General features: G+C 32.9%; 3 protein-coding genes across 3 annotated transcripts; all 3 read left to right on the top strand.

Moving 5' to 3' along the window:
• The first annotated feature begins 11414 nt into the window (after positions 1-11414).
• Positions 11415-14150, top strand: LOC106711150 (putative carboxypeptidase suro-1). Its single transcript, XM_045681588.1, has 5 exons — positions 11415-11514; positions 12079-12411; positions 12601-12846; positions 13297-13485; positions 13914-14150. Exons 2-5 carry the CDS (start codon positions 12382-12384, stop codon positions 14148-14150), a joined length of 702 nt encoding a protein of 233 aa, XP_045537544.1. The 5' UTR covers positions 11415-11514; positions 12079-12381.
• A 5260-nt stretch (positions 14151-19410) lies between these two features.
• Positions 19411-22824, top strand: LOC106711172 (carboxypeptidase B). Its single transcript, XM_045681652.1, has 6 exons — positions 19411-19436; positions 19603-19815; positions 20478-20559; positions 20633-20783; positions 21181-21344; positions 22193-22824. The coding sequence occupies exons 1-6, from the start codon at positions 19411-19413 to the stop codon at positions 22784-22786; spliced, it is 1230 nt and encodes a 409-aa protein (XP_045537608.1). The 3' UTR covers positions 22787-22824.
• A 466-nt stretch (positions 22825-23290) lies between these two features.
• On the top strand, positions 23291-25263 carry LOC106711181 (zinc carboxypeptidase). Its single transcript, XM_014503425.2, has 4 exons — positions 23291-23385; positions 23841-23936; positions 24120-24338; positions 24490-25263. Exons 1-4 carry the CDS (start codon positions 23296-23298, stop codon positions 25114-25116), a joined length of 1032 nt encoding a protein of 343 aa, XP_014358911.2. The 5' UTR covers positions 23291-23295; the 3' UTR covers positions 25117-25263.
• Positions 25264-26522: the final 1259 nt, after the last annotated feature.

Raw genomic sequence — 26522 nt, 5'->3', positions numbered from 1 at the left:
GAAAAAACTGAGTGTAGCAGTATGGATCTTGCAGAATAAATCTACACTAATGTTTTCCCAAAGCTACGAATTAACGAGTATGAGAGTGGCAGTGTATAACAGATATAGATTGTCTCTATATATATTAATAAAATTGGACTATCTGAAAAAAAGTGAACATATGTTGCATTTGCGTTACGTTTGCTTATAACAAAAAAGACATTTTTAAATTTTTGTCAAGTTTGACTTTGTTTTCAAGATTTTTTTGGAAGGTAGCTGATGTATACGAAGTAACTTATGCTATTTTCTTATTTTTTATTGCGCGCTGACGAAGTCGATGACGACTGGTAAGATGGGAATTTCTTTTTGAGTTTGTTGCGGCATCTAAGTAGGTATATTGCGACACCACGATACGTGAATTATCTTTGGTAAAATTGTCCTCGATATCAAAATGTTTACGTGACCTGTAAACAGTAGTTACGCAACAGTGTTTGTTTACTTCTTGGTATTACGAAACAGATAAAAAACATAATTATGAAATTTATTCGAATTACTTATATTTCTGCTTATAAAAAATTAACTACGAATACCTTATGTACATTTCATAAAATGTATTACTCTTCATCTTTTTAAATATTTGTTCCAGATACATATAAAAAGCTAAGATCTATTAATGATAAGATCCGAGACCTATCAATGTACGACATTTTAAAATTAGCATCCTCTCCACCTTTACCAATGACTTTCAATTTGCGAACATTTTAAATCCGATTTATACAAATTATAGTCTTAAATACTAATTTACTAAATTACTTTTCTATAGATTTCAAGATTACGTTTTTTTTTACTCTAATGGTTATATTTGGATTTATTTTAACACGTTAACTTGCAGCTATCTTTCGAAGTGAGTGCAACGACCCCAGGGTTACGAAGCCGTTCGCATGTTGTGAGTTAAGCTGCCATTGTTCATTTTGGTTGGCATTTGTTATTATGAAATGCAAATCCGTCACTAGTACGAAAAAATATATTTAAAAATATCTCATTTAAAAAACAATGACCGTATCGTATCGTCATCGACAAAATTAAATTAAAATTTGTGCAGCCTATCGGGGGTAAAGTACACCAAAAATCTCACACGGCGATTCGAAGGCGCTTATCGCAGATATTCGTGATAGACCCACAGATGTGTATGTGTACAGTAATCATCAAACTGTTTTCCTTCACCATAAGAATGTCGAGTAAATCATATGTTAATCGAAAAACACATTTGTACATGGTGGGATTCGAACCCAAGAACTGCAGGTTACAAGTCAAGTGTTTAACAACTGAGCCACAAACCGGAAATTAGTTATAAGTATATATGACATACTAAATAATAGCTTTTTAGTGACTTATGATATCTTAAGTGGGAAGTGAATTCAAAACTTTGATTGTACAAGTTATATCCTGATAAAAGTGGCAAGAATCATTGCAGATAAAAAAAGATTTAGTAAAAATCAGATCACAGAAGAAAATAACTGAGTTATACCAATCTTTGTTTAATTATTAAACATGGATTTCAGACACCAAGTTCTCCCTTTAAAACATATAGTTATCTCTGTTTGGTCAAAGATAATGACTGGGGTTATCCCAGTTATTGTTTAATACAGAGAATATGGTCTCAGAAACCCATGGTAAGTTAATGATTGAAGTAAAGATTTGTCATCTGCTTACTAATAAAATGCACAAAGATATAATCAATATGTTAAACCAGTCCACAGTTGCATGTCGAGCAATGCCCACGGTTGGCCGACGCCCACACAGCCAACATTTCTACTGAACGGGTTCTTTAGTAATATGAGATTATATTCCACTATCCGTAGAAAGTAAAGACTTGACTTATAGAAGATAATAATTAATTATTTGAAGGTAAAAACAAATCCACTCATTGCTTGATTTCATCAACAAGAATAATATGTACAGATCTGCTAAGACTGGAATTACTGGCAATATCATGCAATACCCTATTATACCAGTTATTTAAAAAAAAAAAACAAAAAAATGGGACCCACCTGCAAGCACTTCCTTTCGTTTAAAATAATTTTTATCAAAATCGGACCACCAGGGGCGGAGATTCGCGGTAACACACATAAAAAAAAAAAAAAAAATTCAGTCGAATTGATAAAAGATTTTTTAATCCACTGTATAAAACATCATCATCCTTCTCATTACCTTTGACAAAACAGAGGTAACAAAGATATGTTTTGTACAGGGATTTTGGTCGCAGCAATCAACAATAAGTGCCTTAAATATTGCATCAACTATTCACTATGTAAGGCTAACTCAGCCAATGTTAGTTTATTCATGACTATTAAACCTCATTAACAGTAGTAGAGGTTTAAATAAGTTGCATCATCAGCTCACTATACATTCCGACTTAGGGGCTCGGAGCCTTTTTTTTTTTTTTTTTTTTCAGAGGGAAATGCTTTATGCATACTCCGCGCCCCGGTGGAGGCGCGGTAGTTATGTGGGATTCTCTTCCAGATGGGAAGCATACCCACTAAACCCCTCTGTTCCTCCAACGCATGATGGAGGGGCTGCGGGCACGCTTTCGCTTAGGGGCTCGGAGCCTACCCCAAGTTAGAGGTGACTATGCCATATTCAACCACGCTGGCCGAATGCGGGTTAGTTGACTTCACATATATCTTTGAATTTCTTCTCATATATGTGCAAGTTGCAACACAATGTTCACCTTCACCATAAGAATTTTGGATAAATGTACAATGTATTTTGAGAAGCTAAAACACATTTGTACATGGTGGGATTCGAACCCAAGACCTGCAGATTTCAAGTCAAGCTCAACTCCTTAACTCCTGAGCCATTGAAACTCTTGAATATGTAAATGGGATAAATGGGGTCAAATGAGTTGAGAAACAAAAGTAAAATAAGATAAAAGCAATAAATATGACTATAGATTAGACTATATAGAATAGAATAATACTTTATATTAGGAATAAAGCACTAAGATTCGTGTCAATAATACCAGCCTTTCCTACTTTAGTCAGAAATAAGTGTGTCAGGATAGAAATATCAAACAAAAATAATGTAAGTTGTTTTGACACGGAACAGTGATTTTACACCACACTAAAACAAGAATCATATTACTAAATAAATAGAACTTTTTATTTATACTAAGGCTTAAAACTGAAGTAGTGGTTAACTTTATGTTTTAAATAGGTATCAATAATAAAGTTACAAAATTGAATGAATACAGATGTATATCAATTGTCTACAAAGTATCTGATATTAAGTTTTAGAGTTATATTCCCATGAGAAAAATAAATAAAAATCTTATTGATTTAGTTAGGGCTTTTTGAATAAACTTTTAACTTCGTAAGGTAGACACCTGCTTCTCAGTTTAATGCACCCGTTCAAAACTTTACTCGTTTACCACTTCCCTATCATATTTATATATAAACTGCATAAACAATCAAAATACTTAACAGAAATACTTACCGAGTTTCCTAGTGTGTACAAAATAAAAAATAGTTTAAAAACATAACATCACACAAATCTATCACTCCACAACACTATCTTAATCATATTGCCATCGCCAATCGCCAATGTCCCCGGGCGGGCACACCAACAAGCCAATCGCATTCGTATTCGGAATCGGAAGCAAATTCAAGTTTGACAGTAAGATTGTGTTCGGAAACGAGCACAGAACACGGGGAAGGAATTCAACTTTCTATCAAATTTGACTGAAACGTAAAATCACAGCAACCGTTATTATTATAGCCTTATCAGAAAAATAGAAACTCTCATCATGTTACGGAAAACCTACGGAACTAAAACTTTCAATGGCATTAGCAATTTCAATAAAAATAAAAAATTTGTTGCCATGGCATTGACATTGTTGATACTTACTATCATTTACTATATACTCTTTGAATAGTCGTCCAGTTGTCAAGGTATGTTTTGGTAATCGCGGTGTAATTTTTGAGTTCGCGATAATATGATATACTAAAAAATATTTATAACTATAGAGATAAAAATAGATAGGAAATGAACGTAGGATAAGTATACTGGATATAATTTTAGATGAAATTATTTGACATAGAAGTGTTGCTATATTAATGTTGATTGTTGCGCTATGGGAAACTCATGAAAAGATTGTTTTATTTTTGGTCAAGCTTTAAATTTGTTTTACTCAAAATCTGTATTTCCGTGTTTTACAATTTGGACGTTTCTAACGACAAGATTTACTGACGTAATTCGGAAAACGACGCAAGTACTAAGAAAGGTATTGCTTAACATAGATGTTTTGATAAAAAAATGATTGAAATGAGACATCTACTATACCACTAAGGCAAACTTTATTTTGCTTTTAAAAGTTACTGCCATCTAGCATTTCAAACCGAAACTATTTTTGTAGTGAAATTATGTTCAATTACGAGAATAGATGTCACTAACATTAAATTTCTTGGACTTGTTTGTATGAATTATTTTGGAAAAGCAAACACGAGATGGCGTTAAGATTCAGATTTAGGAATGAAATTGGAAACTTAATAAAACCTGAATCCAGATCGGAATACAAATTATCCAGATTGGGATACAAATCTACGGTAGATTATCTTTGACTGATCCACCAATAAAATAGCAAATTGTCTGTCCGAAGGGTCCTTCTGTGTACGTCAAAAGGTAATTAAACACCATCCTATATGCCACATGTAAAAAGTAAATCGATTATTTACGATAAAATTCAAAATGTAAATTGATTTGATTGTTGTTGAAACATCTGTGATTGTTCCCAGTGAGAGGCCAGCACGGGATTTCGCTATTGCTATTGCTTTAACGAGCTGTCACGCTACAGAGGGGGTTCAACATAGACACGACTATCTCATATTTTATCTATTTCTACGGATTTCGTGCCATTTCATTATTTCACCGATACAACTGTCGTTTGATCGAAAACTATGACGTTTTTTTATTCCCCCAATGTTTAAATACATTTAGGGACTTTTCACACATGTTTATAGATTTAACGTAATGATTGTATTCATTATTTCACTAAGTAGTGAACAGTCGAAAACAAATGCTAGATTTGTATTTAAAACAAACAGCTGTATATTTTTGTCGTAATAGGAACATAATACATAATTAATAATTAATTTAAAATGACATTAGAAAAAGTTATACTTTCAGTTGTTTTACTACAATTAAAAAGAAATGTCTAACTAATCGCACAGAATTCTTAGATAATTGTAAATCGGCGTACATTGTGTTACACGGTAGGTACGCGTACCAATATCTGAACTAGTCTAACAAAGGCGGGTCACGTGGCGGGACCTTGTGACTGGAGTAAGTTAAGAGAAATTAAATTTAGAAATGATTTTTTTTTAATTTCTAGAACAATGTATAAGAAAGTTTGTAGCATATGACTGGTTTCTCTCAAAGTTTGTGCGCAGTATTCACCTTCCCCTTACTTTATAGGGGTTCGTTGTTATTTCTAACGAAAACTTAATCGCTTGTGCAATGAAGTGCCATGAATTTCGCAAGTCGACTTAAACGTTTTGACAAGCGTTCGCATTTACATTATATCGTCGACTGCTCACCGAGTTGGAAAACTTACAATTAATATTAAAACATGCGCTATAAAATGAAGGCAAGTAGTCGGAAAGTATTCGCGTCAGTCGAGCTGTGCTTTTGACATGGCCATTATTTTATTAAACATACGAAAGATATCAACCGACAATAAAAAGCCAAGCTACTATTTATCTTACGCTTTTAGACTTAGAGATAGAAATGGCATATAAAATAATAATTCAGAGGTTGAAAACATTCCTCTATGTCCAAGGCGATGAGCAGAACGATGCAAATGATGAGAGCCCGGGTTTTGTTGTACAAAATGTAAAACGGGTTACAGAAATACAGTTGTTGTTTCAAATGTATATTAGTACATATTGTGTCGATCCTTAGTTCGAAGATTTAATACATTTGAAACTGTAATCGTTGAATAGTCTACAAAACAGTGTACGATGTTGTTATTTATTTTTCATCCCAGTTATATAGATATATGAATAGTATAAGTTATAGTAAAATCAACTAATACACACATATATCAATGATCCCGTAAATTAGAGATAATTAAAAAATATATATCTGAATCAAGATAAATAAGACCACAAGATCAATTTGGCTACGTAATAGTCGATAACTTCATGTAAGTTGTACTTAGTTATATTTAGTTTTGTCTTTTACATTTAATATAAAATAACAACATAGAGAAATAGAGGTCGGAGCGAGGCCAGGGCCACTGGGGGCGCATCGGAGTATCCACAATTTCACATCATCACTCCGTCCACCAAAGTAATCAGTCCGAGTGCATATACGTTCGTATGTAAATAGGACCAGAGATACCGTGTTTTCTAATGTAATTGACAGCTAAAATGGAATTGTTTCGACTTCGCAATCTATGGACTCTAGCGAAGGGTTTACCCCCATAAGGTTTAATAAATTCACTACGAAGGGTTCATTTTATTAATATACGTTTTAAATATTCAACTTGAGTGTTGGTTGATAAAATCGGGGTTAAAATAAGATTTTCATATTTTGATTTCATTTTATTACTACGGTGCCGTTTAAATAATATTTCTCTTTATTAAGTTTGTATATGTTTTACGCTCTCAATATTTCTTACTCTGTGATGATAAAATATTCTAAATGTGTTCTCCATTACGTTCAAATGGTTACGAAACAAATTCTATTTTAATGCCATAATACCGTGTAAAGTATCAATTAAAGGAGCCGATAAAAATAAAAATAGAATTTAGATTGCTCAACCTGTTTCATTTAGATCCTACGGCTTTTTCTTGTTATGTTACGTAAGAGTTGTTATGTATATTTTTTTGTATACGATGTTCATTGACTACAAGAAATTATCTAATCCGTTACGGATATTCACCATGATTACAAACGTTTCCAGTTAAAAACTGTTGGCTAAGACTTGTATTAAGAACCGCACTATGTCCTCATGAGATTTAGTTCTATTCCATCGTTTTAGCAGATTGGATGGACCAAGCTGACGGTCGCTATAAAATCGGCAGCGTGAAACGTTTCACGACACTTCATTGAATACCCCTTTATCCTTTTCAATTCCTTCTTTTATTTTTAAATTATCTTTTAAAATAACATTAATTCTGAATCAATACGTATTTACCTACGTGTGTTTTGATTTGAGATAAAGTAGGTAAGTAGGTACGCCAAAAATCTCATACTATTTCATAAACGTTCGCGGTTTCCGACGATATTTTCTGTCTACATTAGTGTCTTTTATTATCGCTTCGGCATTTTTATAATAGAAGTTTTTACTACTTATATATCTTGCCTTATTACCTATTTCTAAACATTGCAAAAAATCTGTGTGCCTATACACCGCCCGTAACCACAGTTTCGTACAAATTGCTATCACACACACGCGGATTCCTCGATCGCGACAAATTTTCGGTTGGTGACTCCCGCGAATGGTAAGATCTTAATTATGATATAGTTCTAAAGAACTATATCGGTGACAATTTATTAAAGATTTAGCAGAGCTGAGTTTATTACAACAACGACTTGACATTTATCACTGTTTATAAAAAAATAGTTCAATGCTATAAAAGGGAGAAAAATTAAGGCAGGGAAGTGGAACAAGATGGGCCATGCTTATTGCTCAATTGTGTAATCAATTCCGAGTTAAAGAAGGATGTTAGCTGCAGTTTTATGACAATAGCTTGTGTTAACGACCTCTTTGCCGTTAATTTAGTACAAAAGTACACGTTCTGGTAGTTTATATAAAATGGAATATTACGCTATGTTTTAATTTCAGTCTTATTTCTAAATAAATGCAGTGATATGAGAGGGATGCAAATATGTTTTTGTATTTATAGACCGACAAATTTATCTGACCCGGTGAGCACAAATCGAAATTATTTACGATAACTCACTAGCCCCCCCCCTGTCAATGTCATATGTTGATTGACAAAAGACCCTTGATGACGGAAATAACCGCGATAGTAGCGCCTCTTACCGGACAGATAAACTTGTTGTGCTATAGTTTTGTTTGCCGTTCTAATACATATTTATAACCTAAAATATTATCTCATACATATTTAGGAATCTTTTATAGTTAGTTTCATTGTGATTTATTTGTTTTTATACATTTAAGTAGAGATTGCTTTCATGAAACAGTTTTACAACTGTACGTTCAATGTCGGTGGCGTTTCGTGACCGTCTCGCGTTGCAATGGTTTAGCACGTTGTAAATTGTAACGTAAAAAATACAATGTTGCCATCATTTCGGCGGCCCACACAAATCTTGCACTATAATTTATTACACAGGCAGCCCCGAAACAATGGCGTAATGCATTATTAAGTATAGGTTTTTATAACTAAATATTAGCTTAGTTTATGATTTAAGGTACACATCATATTTATAGAATGCTTTTCGCGAATAGTTTTGTATTACGCATCGTTAAATAAACTTGGTAACAAGTATTCTTCTCTATTATCTCTTATTCTTCTCTAACAGAGCATATTTATTAAATAAATATCGACGCTGGAAAGCATAAACATTGTAACCCTTGAAATCGCGAATATGTTTTTCACACGTTAATAATTTCAACCATTATCAAACCATAAGGATTTTATTATAGGTTAGCACAAACTACACAACATTGCTAAATACCGCATGCTTGTAGGCGTATCAGCTCACGAGTTATGATTTTTTGGCTCTCCTGTAAAGTTCATACTTTCGGGGTTACAGCGTTTACGCTTTCCAGCGTCGATATGTTAAAGCAAAGGTTTTTGCTGAATCATGTTGTAAGTAGGCATTCATAAAATAATTACGTTAATCTATATCTGTAGTTAACACTATCATTAATAATGATAATTTCGCATTTTAGTCATTTAATTGGAATTTCGTTTTGATTTGGTAATTCAAAACTTGTACTTAATATAGTGTGCTCTTTATTTATCCCTTGGAGCGGTTTAATGCGTTGTTTTAAAGCCTTAAGGTTCGATTTACAACTTGTGCTTTGGATGAAGATTGAGGCAGGAGCCCTAACAGTTTTTTTGTGTAGGTGTAAATCTTAAAGCGCATTTACGAGGTTCTAAGTTACGGTGCAAGGGATAGAAAATTGGCGATTGTAATAAGTATTATAATTAAGTAAAAAAATAATAATATGGACGTACATAATACATGAGCTGACAAAGATTAAAATTGAAACGAAATATAAGTCTTTCTGTATGAATCTTGCTGAAGTTTCGGCGTTTTTTGTGTTAGTTGTTTAAACTTTTGTAAGGCATATAATAAATTTAATGTGAAACGGCTTACACTCAGGCGTAAAACCGTTTTCAGTACCGACTAGTTTCGACACCATCGGGGGTCCTTCTTCAGGATTCCGAAATACGCGTAAGTGGTAGCCGTTTCATATTTAGTTTAGGAATTTGTTTTAAAAATTCTAACACAACTAAAGAGATTAAAGACATAGTGCTAATTTATTATAACTTTTATTAATATTTGAATCATGTGAATAGTTTGGACCACGACGAGCGATCGCTGGCCGGTGCCATAACACCCATGAACAGTAAAACAACACTTTTAAGGGGATCATGAAAATTTTAATGTCCACACGGTCAAGATTTAAGGGCGCGGTCAAAACGGATGCCTCATTTTTATAATAGCAGTTTCTCCGCTAAGTATTTCCTAATGTATAACACGACATAAAACTCATTGTTTTGATATTAATGATACAAAATATAGAATTCTGATATGATTCAGTTGGGTGATTTAAATTGGGGCTTTTAACTTAAAATAATTTATGATTGAGGTGAATCTTTTGTAGTTAGAATTGTAATAAAACGAAATAAATTAAAATATACCAAATATTTATAATGTTTTAAGTTCATTAATGATTCATTATCCATGGCATTCTGAGACTAAAAACTCCTTTAAAAATGTAACATACATATCGGTTTTGTCAAAGATAATAACACGGCTGATGATGTGTTTTATTAAGATATTTTGGTCTCAGAAACCAACGGTAAGTAGTTACAAACATATGATCCTAGTCTAAGAATACGTTCTTATACATGTCTTTCCACAGTCGAAACTCTTGGTCATAACTTCAACATCGTGGAACTCTTGAATTCCATTTAATTTTCTTTGCTGTAAAGGTTACATAAAATATAATAAAATAAATTGAAAAATAGAACATAAAATTCTACAAAATCAATTTTATGATAAATTCAACTCAATATTTGATAAATCTAAATAAAAATCTAATATAAAATAGTGTCGGCTTTTCAATTATATGGGAACAACAATAAGTTATGAAACAAAGGTTTATTTGTAATGTTTCACTAGTTTTATTATCTTTCTTTTTTTCAGTTTTTGTATCAGGTATTATGTTAATTTTACGAGCAAAATTTTTGTTCATTTCATATTTTTTCCATTTTTATATCCATTCATTCAACCTCGTTACGCCCACTGCTGGGGATAGTCCTTCCCCAAAGATCGCCACGATGATTGGCCCTGTGCAATAATAATAATAATTTTTTTTATTGTTTGATAAATGCCATTATCAATCAGATAACAGCTATTTATGCCCTATGCCTTATAGTTGATAATTTTACTACTCATCTTTTCATTTACAATTTTAATGTAGGAAAATTAAATGCATCAAATATTATAATTGGTATTTCGAATTCATAAATAACCGTAAACAATTAAGAAGCGTAAATGTAAAAGAAATCAAAATGAATTTAATCTTTTATTACTTTTTATTCAAGCTTTGAATGTTACATTTATGAGTTAATGGGGAACGCGTGATACTTTGCTTGTCAAATTAGGCTTCCATTAGAAATGACATTTAAAAGGGATTCAAAAAGAAAGAAAAGAAAAAAAATCCAAATTCATATAACCAATTTCATATATTTTACGAAATCACATTTTTACAGTCACATAATACGTATTTTATTTTCCAGTTCCGTCTTTAAAAAGCACCAAGTCTATGTATGTTTTCCAAAAAGTGTTTGTAAATAATATAATGTTTAAATACGAGTTATTTATAAAGTCTTATATTATTTAGATCCAGTAAACACCTTAGAAGGCAAGGTCAAGACCAGGAACCACCACAAAAGGAAGAAAAGTTAATACTAAGTATAGATTATTTGTAAAATATAAGTTAGAAAACAAACAGTTCATGGATGGTTAAGTTAATTTTAAAATATGCTAGATTTTATCATTAAATGTAATTTAAGTTACATTATAAAAAGCTGTTTAAAGAGTCTGCTTGGGATCATATTAGTTAAGATAACCTAGAGTCCAAAAATTCTTTGTTTTCACTTCTTACATGCATGTTAAAACTCCGAAAAAAAATTAACTTTACGAAAAGAAGTTTGATAATTTGTGCCCATTCTGGTATTTATTTCACAAAATATATTTTTTTATTACAGCGAGAAATTTCAAGATGAGGACGAGGACGAGCTGCCTTCAACTTTCGACCCTTACAATGTAAGTATATTGCAAGTCTACATTACGCTTATTGGCAAAATATGAACTGCCTACAAATAAACAAGATTTATACATTTGACAGATTCATTGAAATTGTTACTGTATAAGGACAATAGATAGATAAAAACTTGAGAGGTTTCAAGGGACACCCGAATGGAACGAAGTTCCTTTCGATTAATTAGTGAAGGAACCAATGTTTATTCTATGAATAAAAAACTTAAGTCTTCACAAGAAGTACATTTTATTTCGATTAATTTTCGTTATATATTGTCACGTCGTTGCCATGGTGAAGTAGCGCTCATTGGTCGTTAACATACTTACTATAGCAAAAAGTGTCGTGACAACTTTTCGTAAGAATGTTTTCCGTCTAGCCCCCTTTCACAACGCGCGATAAGGAACTTCGTTTCAATAATGGACATTAAATATGTCATCTGCCTGCCCTTTTTCCTATAGATAGTCGGCCTCGTATTTACTAATCTTCCATACATCTCTTATTAGCCGTCATATTCACTTCCTTCTTACACATATTCTCTTACTCAATCTATCTATACTTTGTTATTCTAGATACAAGCTCAATTAAAGAAAGTTGCTACAAAATTTCCGGATGTCAACATAACGGTAGAAGTAATCGGCCGTACTGTGGAGTACAATGAAATAGTTCTATTAAAAGCGAGTGAATTACCAAACCCATCTCGAAGAGGAAAGTACGAGGATACTTCGTATGAAAAGAAGATAATTTTCATCGTCCACGGTTTGAGTGTAAAGGGGATAGACGATATACCCTGTCTTTCGAAAGTGTCGTATTTCGAAACACTTCTTCATTATTATTTCGAGTTTTTGGATAAATTTGACATATTTTTAATAGCAATGGCCAATCCTGATGGAATTAGTTTTCCGGTTAGTTTATTTATTGTAACTTTAGAGTATCCTCAGATTTGCTAATTTGAAATAATTTGTCAAGTAAAAGATCGCAAGTTTAAACAAAGCATAATACTTCAAACTAGAAATCGTTACAGAAGACTGGAATGCTTATATTATTTTCTCAATTGCAAGTACTTACTATGTAACTCTACTATATGATTGCAGCGACCATTTTGGAACAAAAACGTGTCTCCACAAAAAGCGTGTCCAGGAGTAGCATTGGATCGAAACTTCGATGTGGCTTGGAATTTTACTAGACTGATTAGTTCGTGTAGCCAAAATTATCCGGGATTCATGCCTTTTTCCGAACAAGAGACGCAAGCTATAAGGCGAATATTTCATTATCATCACCACAAAATAGTTGCATATATTAATGTACATGGAAATGGCTTTGATGAGAGAACTTTCAAGGTGCGTGAAACAACTGCAACACGCAGACCACAACTCCTTTAACAGTTAGTTAAGCATTCTGTTAGTGTAGTAGGTCCCACTAAATTTATACTAAGAGTCTCCCTTATTGACTAATTAATGTCTCCGAATATTACAATAAGACTAGGAAGGTGTGCAGAAACAAGCCTTAAACATTACACAGTTATGTTGTAAAAAAGTGTACCATTCATGCAGTTAATGCGATTGCAGCATGGTTTGTTTAGTTTGGATATCTGATTAAATCGCAATCCTATCACGTTTTAATAATATATTATTGATGCTTGAATTTTTCATTGTGCTGCTAATCTACGCCAGTTAAGAATCTCCCTTAACATGTATTACTATTTTTTTATTTCGTTCAGAGAATAATGTTGGTTGAAATGTCTTGTGGTTTTTGGTGTGTTATTAGTTTGTTAACTTTTTGAATGCTAGGGGGAAGCAGTATTGTACCCGAAAGGTTATACAGAATTTCAAGAAGATGATGACCAATATATCGACTTGAAGGGAGAGATCGACGAAGCTATCAGGAATGCCAGCTTCCGCCTCATGGCGGTCACTGTCGACAACCTGTACAGCTGGTATGGCATTATCAGCGGCGCCAGCGTCGACTACGCTTCTACGGTATGACATACATTAATTTTATACATACATTAATGTATACCTCATAGAATTTGAGAATGAAGGAATACTTATATACTTACAGGATACTATATACTTATAGGATATACTTTTTTTATAAAGGTGCCAGCTGAAAACCAGCGCAGGGGCAGTTTAGTCTGTCCCTGCTTCGCTGAGCTGGCTCCCTTTTGCCACACTTTGTGCCTTTTATGTGTCTGTTTTTCTTTTTTTGATTTTATATATATTTTTTTTTTGTGTGTGGCAATAAATGTTTTTTCTTTCTTTCTTTCTTTCTTCTTACTTATACTTAGTGGCACATCCTTATTCTTATTTTCCTATTCCAAAAAAAAAAACTGTCAACACATCTCCAGACGTCATGTGTCATGTGTTAACATCGGGTAATACTATTCGATCGTTTATGCCTATTTCAGGTGTTTGGTGTACCTTTCTCTTTGGAATTTGTGATGCAGCCTTATTCCAAGGTATTTAACTACAAGGAACATCAAAACGAGGTGGCATACGACTCGCTGAACGCGATATGGGGCCGTATAATTCACGCCGTCTTCCAGTACATATGGGAGAGCACTCGATACATAGAAAAGAGACGTCTCTCTAAATTTGTTAGGTATCCCAGAAAGTTTCAATTCCGGAAGCATAATAAAGTTTAATAATCCTGCAAATTCTTATGATCGTAAAATATATAGTAAAAGGTAAATAAAATAATTATCCATATCTTCTTCAAGTTATAAACGAGAATAAAGTGTATTTTTAGATCACATAATGGCGTACTTACGTAAGTTTACCTGCGGAAATTCCTGTCAGTAGTCCAAAAAACCGTAATTAATGTTAAGATAATAAAAACTATATTGTTAAAAGTCAAAACTGGACTCACGAAATGGAGTTTTGTCACTTTCTCTTCCACTTAAATCTTACTTACCTTACTTGGTGCGTCATGTGTGAAACATTTTCCTTAAACGTTAGTTAACCGACTTTTCGCTTTGTTTGTAATACAATACGCGTTATGTAGTATCAAAAAGTATGTAAGAGTTTAGTAATACGTAATGTGCAGTGCACAATTATTTAATCTCTACAATTATTTCTTGACAGTACTATAAAGTAAGTGTATATGTGTGCCAGTTATGTTTTATAGCCACTACTGCTGCATACGAAATAACCTAAAGAATATAAAGAAAGTGAAATTTTGTTACTTGGGTAGTCAAATACCATAATGTTTGGAATGTAATCTGGGTCATAGCAGTTTCAATTTAGAATCTAAAATATCTTAGGATCCGTATAATTTACACAAATATTGACAAATTTAATGTTACAGTACCATTGTGCGTTGCGTTAATTTACAATAGGACTGTCGGGATTGCTACTAACTATGAAACTAAGTGTCGGAATAGAACTCGATGCGATTGTAAACTGGCGAAGTGATCAAACGTTGCCATTAAAAGTACATAACCTGAATAGTATATAACCTGAATAGTATATAAGAAAAGATTTAACACGATATTAAAGATATCGGAACAATGGTGTCCGTTAGTGCGTAGGCGACGTGGCGGCACGGCGCCGACGCCATCAGTGTCACTCTGGTTCGTTAAACTCGACATGTTTTTCACTATCACAATCTACATTTACTTTCGCACGCGGATTCGCTTATGGAATTAAAATTAACACTTATCTGTTTGTTTGTGTGATAAGTCAATTCGTAGATTAGTAGTTGTAAAATACACTTATTTGGTTTCTATTTGGCAAAATAACAAGTATGACCTGATTTCTTAGTCCTTCAAATAATTAACAAACCAAAAATATTAGTTAACATAAAATAAAAAGCATAATTAAGTTACATAATCGACGAAATCCAAATTTATAAAAAAATATTTGTAACATTAAATTAAAAAAATATGCAAAATTAAAACATAATATGTATTTGTGTTATAATGATTAAGCTGACGATAAAATTGAAAAAAATAAAAAAAGGAAAACTCATTGTTTTAATGAAAAACTTGTCGTAAAACTTTTCACGGTAACCTTTTTAATTAAGCTTAAATAATCGTGATTTTATGGCAATCACGGTGGTCCTTAACTTGATATCTGGCTAATTAGGGTGAGAGTACCGTTACGGTAATTTAGAGATTGGAGACTCCTTCGACGTGCGCGTGCGCAGTCAGTGCGCGAGTGGCCGCGCGGATGAACGCTTGCGCGAGCTCTTAAATAACGTCAAAAATATCCCTGTTTTATTATTTTATTTCAAATCAAATTAATTTATTTTAGTTTTTTAAATGACAGTTATTAAAATGGCTAACAGAATGAACAGTTTAATTTTCATATTTGGTAAGTGGCTTTTTTAAAAACCTATTAAACTGATCTCAATTAATATTATAACTGTAAATTAGTAAAAATATTTAATTTGATGCATTAAGCATATTCTGTTTTTAAAATAAGAAATCTTTAACTCTTAATGAAACGTATTTATTTAATAGTTTGCAAAATAATAATCGTATTTAAAAGCAAGTAAAACTAAAATAAATTTTAATTTTTATACACAAAAAATACCATTCTTTAGTCACAGAACCTAGTTCACGGTGTATTCAGTTCCGCTTGGTCCATATAGGACGTTATCCACTTTCTCTTAAATGATTTTATAATGAACAATATATCGCCTTGGTTATAATATATAATGAATCTAATGATATATCAAAATTTGAATCATTAAAAAAGATTACACTTTCGATCAAAACATTTTCTTTTTAATGATATACTCTTACTTTTTATTTTATGATCATTAGTCTGCATTGCACGTTCTAAATTTAAATATTCGCTGTTCATATTATTTGAAACTATTCGAGAAAGTTTTTTTAAGTATAACCTATTTTATAAAACGTTTTTTAGGCCTAGTATTATTCATTTAATTGTACTTTATTTGTTTTAATAAAAAGAAAAATGACGGAGAGCGAAATGTTTCCTGTATTAATGCTTAGAAAATAACATATTCTTACCAGTTTAAGTAAATCGTATTAATTCCATGCACACAATAAACTATTATTACCTTAATTTAACTTAATATTATATACTAGCTTTTACCCGCGACTCCGTCCGCGCGGATTAAAAAAAATGCACACAAGATAAAATAGTTCCTATGTCCGTCTCCTAGTTCCCTTCCCTAGTTATCCTACCTCCCCATCAATTTTCAGCTAAATCAGTTCGACCAATCTTGAGTTATAAATAGTGTAACTAACACGACTTTCTTTTATATATATATAAGATTAGAAATGTTTAGTATTTTTAAATCTACCTGTTAGTATTCTTTTTGTGGTAACAGAACAAATTATAAAAAAAACTTTCGCAGTAACTTATTACGAATTAATTCAACACCACATGCTATTGGAATAACCTGAGATGATTGATTGAAAGAGAGTCAATACGTCTCCGTACCAAAACTACAATTATATCCTCGGTTTGTGAATTAAATACGTCATTGACGGCTACAAGTTTTAAAAAAATAAATACGAAATTATAGTTTTAAATGTAATGATAGCAGTTATATTTATTCTATTTAAGTTAAAAAAGTAAAGTAATTATATCTTCGAGAGTACTGACTCGATGACTAAGTTACCATGACCGTAAGTGGAATATGCTTAGTATCTAGGTATTGTATTTAATAAACAGCATACTAAAAACAATGTTCTATTATTTTCCAAAACAATGTTATCGCGCGGAAGTAATCGGATTTTCTTACTACCGTAAGATTATTGCTACACCAAGAATTATTGGTTACTACATAGTAAGGTTTATTATAGAATTAGAAGCATTCAATGTAATTTAATTTCACATGTTGGTAACTATATCCAAAATAATAAATCACAAGACAACAATTGCAGCCGTTCACGAATTTCAATAGAAGATTTCAGAAAAACTAGCTTTAGTTTTTCTAAACTTCCAGTGGTTAAGCTAGCCAAAGGATAAGGAGTGCGAAGAACGAAATCAAACAAGGAAGTACATCAACTACATAAAGTTCGGCGTATCATGTTTCATAATAATGAGTCAGATGCTGCTTCCTTATTTCTTCTGTCTCTATCAAATAAAGAGATCCTTTTTCTTCAACTGGCTGCTTTCAAAAGGCACCGGCAAATAACTAAAATAAATTAAACGTAAAACATTGAGTGTCTCTGGTCACAGAGGACAGATTATTTGCGAGGAGCGATTCTTTAATTTGTGAGGACATTTATCGTGTTTGGCTTCGGGTAATTGAGGTCTCTTTACATCGGCCGACGCGATTTGGCTTCACCAGGACCAATTCCGTACCGATTGATGTCAATAGGGCTGCCCTTTGATCTAGCGAATGAATCCCCGATAATTTTAATTTAATAAAAGACGGAGTTTTTCCATTGATATTAGCTGCCTAGGCCGACGAGAGAAAATTAAAGTCAAATTATAAAAGACTTCTCTTTGATGGGATTATTATTTTCTCAGTAAATTATAATTTTATATTTTAGTAAAAAAAAATCTGGTACTTAGCAACATTAATTTATATTAATTTTCTGCGATGTTCATTTTAATATAATTTGATTTTATATGATTTCATCTTAAAAAGAATATTAAAGATTTTTGTAATTAATTTTCATAAAATGGCAAGTAATTTTTTTCAAATATGTTAACAGAACATATTGTCAATTAGTAAAGTAAGAGCTATATAGCTTTAAATAATTATAATTTTCAATAAACAATAATGAACTAGCATAAGTGGTGCTTTAGAAGGTCTAGGGAAATTTCTACCTTATCATAATTTGAAAAATTTAATTAAAAAGTTATGTATTTTATGTATAGATTATTAATATAGAGGTAATATATATTGGTTTATACATATACTATTGGTTTTATAATTTTCTAACAGATGGCGTTAGAAATACAAAAAATCCAAAGAAATAAAATCTAGGATTTTTACGATAATTACTGTGCTACAAAGCCTGCATCTGAAAGATTAATTATTTCTTAGTAAAGTTTATCACAAAAATGTGCACCACACTGAGTGGCTCGGAGCCTACCCTAAGTTAGGGGTGACTAGGTCATAGTCAACCACGCTGGCCCAGTGCAGGTTGGTTGACTTCAGACACATCATAGAATTTCTTCGCAGATATATGAAGGTCGAGTAAATTTACATGTGTAAACTGAAAATCTAAAAACACATTGATACATGGCGTGATTTAAACCCAGGGTCTGCAGATTACAAGTAAAGTACTTAAACCTTGAGTCACCGACGGTCAAACATTATGTGACAGTATAGCTTTTGCAGAAAAGCGAAACGACTGTACCTATATATTATAAACTAGCTTTTACCCGCGACTCCATCCGCGCGGAATAAAAAATAGAAAATGGGGTAAAAATTATCCTAATGTCCGTTTCCTGGTTCTAAGCTACCTGCCCACCAATTTCCAGTCAAATCGATTCAGCCGTTCTTAAGTTATAAATAGTGTAACTAACACGACTTTCTTTTATATATATAGATTACTAGCTTTTTCCCGCGACTCCGTCCGCGCAGAATAAAAAAGAAAAAAAGAAAACGCGGTAAAAATTATCCTATATCCTATTCCTGGTTCTAAGCTACCTGCCCACCAATTTTCAGTCAAATCGATTCAGCCGTTCTTGAGTTATAAATGGTGTAACTAACACAACTTTCTTTTATATATATAGATGTGTGTCACTATCATTTGGACAGTATTATGGAGACTTGATGCTTAGAATCCAAATTTCACGAATTTGTTCTTTTGTTTAAGGAATAATTGGACTATGGACATCAGTAGGTTGCGGAGAGAGTAATGAGAAATACGACAAGTAAGTTAAATTAAATATTTTTTTGATAACTGTCAGTATTTTCATCGGTTTTTATATTGCATGTAAATAGAGAAAATATATAACCTAAAAATAATGAATTTTTCAACATTGATAAGAGGGTTTAATTTTACGTTAATATAGTATTACTATGACCATATTATAGGGCTATAGTAATAGTAATAGTAATACTATATAATAGTAAAATCATAATATTTACTTCACCTTTTAGTCAAATTTAATGTCTAGTAACTTGTAAATATATATCTTTTTTTATTTAATTTCTAGTTACACTCTCTTTCGGATATATCCTACAGAAGAATCACAATTTGATATCATAAATCTATTACAAACATCAAATAATAGCATAGAAGTGCTCAAAAAGAGTCGCGGATACAATGACAGTACAGATGTATTGGTCCCACCAGATCGAGTCCAAAATTTTGAAGATTTAGCAAAGGAAAATCACTTTAAGTACGACCTGAAAAGTCAGTACGGCAGGTATGAGATTCCAAATGCATTATAATGGTCAAATAAATGAAGTATGCGTTCTTAAGGTATATTGTTTAAAGTTGAAATTGCAGTGTACAAAAATAATTAGCTTAATATTTCACAGATACGGTAAGTTAGCAATGTTTCTGTGAAATCTGAAATATTTAAAATTACCGAATACGCTTCTTCTAATTTTCAAAGCAATTTATGATTTATGCGCAATTTGAAAAAAAAAAAAAAAAAAACTGCAGCCTTCTTGATAGTGACTTTCTAATCTTCATTTGGTTTAAAACTATTAAAAAGGGAATTTTGTTTAATAGCACTATTCTTTTACAATATTTACATTATAAAAGAAAAATTATATGTTTGTTAATAAACACTATAAGATGAAAATACATCCAAAAGTACATTAGTAGGTTTCTACTTAATATACTATTTTAATTGAAAACATTTAAACAAAAAAATTATTAACTGTGATATATGTCATACATTTTTTTTTATATTGAAAAAGTTAGCGCTTGACCACGATCTCACCCGATGAGGTGAAGATGTGGTCTAAAGATGGTACGCGCTAGCTTTGTAGATGCCTATTCACTCTACTCTTGAAGGCCCCCACATCGTACTTGGACGGAAAAACTGACGCCGGCAACTTATTCCTTCTTACATTTTAGGTCATTCGAATCTCCTGAGAGGGCACCAAGGCGGAGAGTTCTCAGGGGCTTCAATATTTACGAATACCATTCGTTTGCAGCCGTTAGTATTACATCTATTACACTGTTCATTTTTATGATATTCATAAATTTGGTAAAATAACATCCTTTTTCAGATACAAGAGTATATCGAGACCATGGCAAACAAACACCCGGAACTGATCAAGTTACAAACGTTAGGATCAAGTTATCAGGGGCGAAAAATGAAACTTGTTAAGATATCACAGAACCCTCACGCGGGGAATCCGATTATTTTCATAGATGCAGGTCCGTACAAGAATAAGAAGTAGCTTTAATTAATTTAGTCACTTACCCCTTAGTGATTAGCGCCTTAACTATGTGAAATGTAATTTGTAATTATAATTAACGTGTTGAACGTATACTAAATGTGGAATTCTCTTGCCTGTGGTTATCTCTGCTTTTTCAAAGAGGTTAAAACGATGATAATCAATATTTGGGTAGTGGTAACCGACAGTACACTCAACATACATTCTTAAATTGGCTAATGCAAGCTCCGTATGAATGTAGTCAATTCTATAATACTTGATGGTTCTTAAAACCTTACCAAAGTGCGCTGTTCATATCATCGTCCACAGTGATACTCCGAACTAGCTGTTAAAATAATAAGCATAAAGTCGCAAGTTACAGTGGTAAGTGGTTACAGGTATCCACGCCCGTGAGTGGGTTGCGCCCGCGATGGCCCTGTACCTCATCCACCGGCTGGTCATGGACCCCGAAGCGAGGAAGCGGGACCTGCGCGGTGTCGACTGGTACGTCCTGCCGGTCGTCAACCCCGACGGCTACGAGTTCACGCGCTCCAGTAAAGCTGTGAGTACATATTTATGGTATAGAGGAAAGATCAGGAAATTTATAGAACAACATCTTCATCTGGCATTGCCTGCTACACAATTAGTAATAAAAATCGGTAATCTCGAAATTCCTTTCACTCTTTTAAACTCTATATTTATATCGTTTTGAGATTAGTTTTTTGCTCAAACTTTGTCTGGTATCCGAAGAATATGCTACCAAAATTTATTTAAAATCTGTACAGTGGTTTAAAAGTGTATGGAACACAAACATACAACGTAATTAAATTTGTGTCTGTGAATTGAGGTAACTCTAGATTTATCGCGTTTATTTCTCAAACTTTTTGTATCTGATATAAAAAAGCCTTAAATATTCCAATGCATACTTTTTCATATTTAAATTGAATTGAAAGTTAAGATCCAATCAATTGCTTTTATTTATTGCTCAAGTGATAGGTTAACTTAAGAGTCACTTTTTATATCATTTTAGACCTAAAAGTTCGCCAAAATTTAGGTTTATAGTATTACATTTGTATCTATCTATTTCTGCTGAATTTATGTTAGATTATTGGTCTGTAGCTTGCGACCAGTATAACCAGTTTTAGTGTAATATTCATATAAACAAATTATCCTTTTTTATAAAAAACAATACGACTTGTGTTGAATTTATAAAATCAAAATGTTCGAAAAAGTCAAATTAAAAAGTACGTAAATACTTTTGATTGGTTTTAATGTAGTCTCAAGTAGACAGAAAAAAAGCTTGGCTAAAATTTTAATATCACTACAACTTTATATATTAATACTTTAATCCTCAAGAAAAATGCACCATCTAATGCTTTTTAATCAATGTAGAATCTTATAATTTTCTAGAATCGTCTGTGGAGAAAAACAAGATCTAAAAGTCCTATCTCCAATTGTTACGGAGTGGATGGTAACAGGAATTACGGTTACCAATGGGCCGTCAGTGGCGTGTCAAATAACCCATGTGATATGGAAACATACGCCGGTAACAAGCCGTTCTCGGAGCCTGAGACACAGATGGTGCGAGATGTGATGCTGTCGAACGCAGATCGAATAAAACTTTACGTGTCTTTACACGCTTATGGTCAGTACTTGGTGTACCCATGGGGTTACACCGCGGAGTTATTGCCGAAGCAATGGAGGAAACTGGACTCGTTAGCTAGGAAAGTATCACTGGCTGTTCAAAGTGCGGGTGGTCAGCCGTTTAAAGTGATGAGCGCTGGACAGTGGTACCCGGCGGCGGGTGGAAGCGATGACTTTGCGTTTGGCGCCGCTCACGTACCCTACTCTTATACAATGGAACTTACAGATGGATACGAGTTCGTATTCCCTGAGAACCGGTTAAGGAGTACCTTACCACAATTATACGAAGGATTCAGAGCATTCGCTTCGGAGATTCGCAATGAATTCTCTAATAAACGTTTGAGAGACCACGCATCGTAAAGACTGTTATGATTTCTGCAATCTTTGTAATAAAGTGTCGAAACTTTTATTGATTTTTATTTATAACCTAAATAATTTTCATAAATTTTTACAAACATGTTTCTTTTATGTTTCTGATTTAAACATATCCAAATTTATATCAGTGATGAAGTCGGAAAATATCCACATTATAATTTGTTTTTCATTAGCCGGTACGATATTATGTAAATATTTTAGTAAAATTAAGCTAATTTAGATTATAATTTACTTACTATCTTTTGATCATAGGATTTTTACAATTTGTTGTTCTTCAGTATTGTGGGTAAGTAAATTTCATATTTTCTGTCACCTTACTATTATACAAAATAATTCTGTATCACAACAAAGTTATAGCAAAGCAGTTTTTAATAAAGTAAGATGATAAAAATCTTTCCTTTTTTTAGAATGTCATTTTACCATCAGTCCTTTATTATACGCATAAATAACAAACATTAATTAGTTAAATTGTGTTTAATTTCAGATGTAAAGAAATGAATAGCTGCTATTCAGATATGTTAGGCGATTTACTAAACGCTAATGAAGTCCCGTGCGTGGAAAATGCCGAAATGGGGAGCACTGCTGTAAGATATTTTATCGACTCATTGATCTATCTATGCTTGTTGATAATACTTTTTTAATAGTTCCTATTGTGTATATAATTCACTGAAAGTTACATTTTAGCTTCATCTATTGTAATTATATTTTACTAACTGTCACCCGTGACTTCGTCGGAGCGCAATTATAAAAAAACTGAAACTAGTACTAGTAGTAGTAGTAGACTACTAGCCTATGTGTTCTTCGAGACTATTTTCTATATCGATGCCAAATTTCATCCAGATTCCTTGAGCCGTTCTGGGGATAATTTCTACCAAGCATATATATATTCATCCAAACATTCGTATTTATAATATTAGTAAGATTATTAAGTTTACAAATTATTCTATACTCATATTAGAACTACTACTACTACTACTACAAGAAATTAAAAAAAAAAATTAATTTGAGATGATTTACGTTTTTATTAATTCGAACACAGATAACAATCTACTTAAAGGCTATTGAGAAGTATTGCGGAAGATTCGTATCGGTTGATAATCGAACGTTAACTTATCAAAAACGAAATTTATATGAGGTAAGTTTGGTCATTTCAATGCATCTATGATTTTATAAGTTCATCAAATTCAATTATTTACATATCTAAATAAATTTATATATCGATTTTGAAATAAATTGAATTTTTTAATGTTTAATTTAATTAAAATCTTTATATATTGATAGTTTTTCACTAAACAGGTTTTGTGTTTTATTATTTTAGGTTTTATTAAAGCATCCTCACGAGAATGCGACAGTGAGGAGTGGAAGGCCTGTTATTTTACTAGAAGCGGGCCAGCAAGCGGGTATAGAGTCTGTCAACTTTGCACTGTTTGTCATTGAACAGCTGGTTGCTTGCAAAGAGAATCTTTACATGTTGAAAAACGCTCGATGGGTTATACTCCCCAGTACTAATCCAGACGGTAGAGAATTCACCAGATACGTAAGTTCTTAAGATAATATTACTCGACTATTTTTTTTTCTTCAATGTTTTACTTGCCTCCTTGATTTCACGTAAATTCGTGCCCAACAGTGCAGTTGATAAATATGATTTAATATAGCGTAATTAATCTTATTTTGATTTTCTTTTCCAGACGCCAGGAAATTGGCAGAAGAATTTAAGATTTTCTGAAGACGATCGTAGTGCTGGCGTAGATATAAGTCGAAACTTTGATGAATCTTTCAACGATTGTGGAATAATACTAAACGGCTTCGATCACAATTATCCTGGTAAAAAACCGTTCTCTGAGAGCGAGACGTCGTTCATATTGGACGTACTGAACAAATACAAAAATAAGTTGAGAGCGTACGTGTCCATACGACGCGACGGCCATGCGTTGCTGTATCCTTTCGCCAGCGTTAACAGCAGTGCCGTCGAAACTGATAAGTTGAGGGAAAAGGCAGCAGAAATCATTTCGAAAGTTAATCATAAATACGGTTTTATTGAATACTTGACCAATTCCTCCATAATTGAAATGAATAGAAAGCCCGTCTGCGGTCATAGCGTGGACTTTGTCTACATGAAGTACAACATGCCTTACGCTTACGAAATGCGCGTTTTTCTCGAGAGCGATCATAAAATAATGACAAAATTCCAAAGTCTACCCCGCGGCTATGATATCACACTTAGAAACGGATACTTTGCCGTTATAAAAGAGTTGTATAACATAGTCATCGAGGAGCATAGAAACAGAACTTATCTGCGTACTTCAAACGAATAATCTAAGAACTATAGCTCAAAGTATTGTACTCTTTCCCTCTCACGGTTTGTACTATATGATCGGTTAATGGGCGGTTATTACGGAAGCAGATGAAATTTTATAGAGTATGAGACCAAGGAAATCTTAAGATCTCGGAAAAGCTCGAAGAGAAGAGTCAAATGTTCCAACTGGGTCAAAATTATATACCTACGGATGGCGTCATCTTTTATAATACAATATTTATTTAGTACATAATGGTGTATCTACATTGGAGGAGTCACTTTTCCAGTTTTAGGAGGATGTCGGTCATGCGCGGCGGGGCGGGCGGCGGGCGGGTGGTCGCGGGCGGGCGCCGTCAGCGCGCCTGCGTCAGGGGTGGGGCCCGGCGCCGATCAGCCCGCTAGCACTCTGCAGTCGGCCGCGCCGGCGGGACCGCGCTCTCCTGATCTTCTCCGATCATTCGCTCCTCAGCCTTCCCGAAAGCCGCCGGTCGTGGAAATATTCGCAACATTAATTTTCCTAAGTTACTTTTCGTAATTTTTTTTAATTTCGAGTCTTAATATTTCTAGTGCCTTCTGATAATTTCAGTTTATTTTTAATATGTTTCAAGTATTTTACTGATTTAAAATTAAAATTGTTTTTTTGGGTTTTAGAATTATTTTGTGTTATTAATTTAAAAAAAAAATCGATGGCGGGTCCGAAGACATCGAAAGGTAAGTGATGACTAAATTTCTACTTTTCAGAATTTTTACATCAATTTTGGGCCAAAAATGTAACTTTGGATGTGGGTATGCGGAAATTCTAAGTGCGAAGGGGCGGAAGGCGGTGCCGTCGGCAACAGGTTGTAAGGCAGCGCCGGACACAGCTCGGAAACTCTCCTCCCGCCGCTGCCGCCGCTTTTCTCTTTTCTATTAACAGTTACCGAGCAATTTAGATAACGATTTTTTGATAACTACCCGCTGGAGCCCATTTTTGTCGTTTTTGAAGAAGAAAAAATTATTTTTGTCACACAAATAATGGGTCGAAGGGATTTTCACTAATCGTTCGATTCGGTCTATTTTACGGTATTGACGCGTCTGAATTTTTACATTGTGTAATAAAAAAATTATTATGCAAGTAATATGTCAAAGTTATTCTGAAAATAACAAATTAGACTTTTCTGTAAGATTTTTTAATGCGTTTAAAATAGATATCCAAAAAAAAAAATCGCATTAAATATCGACTAAGTTATTATGTCCAATAAAATACTTTATTACGCAATTTTAAATTACGAATTACTGAAATATAAAAAAAGTTACTTAGTTAAGTCGAATGGCGTGAACTAAATTGTACAAAAAGAAAATTTTATTTAAAAAAAGAAATATCTTTTATAATTTTTTTAATCCTACTAGACATACGATTTTGAAATATGTAATATTCATTTATTA

The sequence above is a fragment of the Papilio machaon genome, chromosome 16 (genome assembly GCF_912999745.1).
Source record: "Papilio machaon chromosome 16, ilPapMach1.1, whole genome shotgun sequence".
Lineage (NCBI taxonomy): Eukaryota > Metazoa > Arthropoda > Insecta > Lepidoptera > Papilionidae > Papilio > Papilio machaon.
Note: the sequence above shows the minus strand (reverse complement) of the source record. Positions and strands in the feature narration are given on the sequence as shown.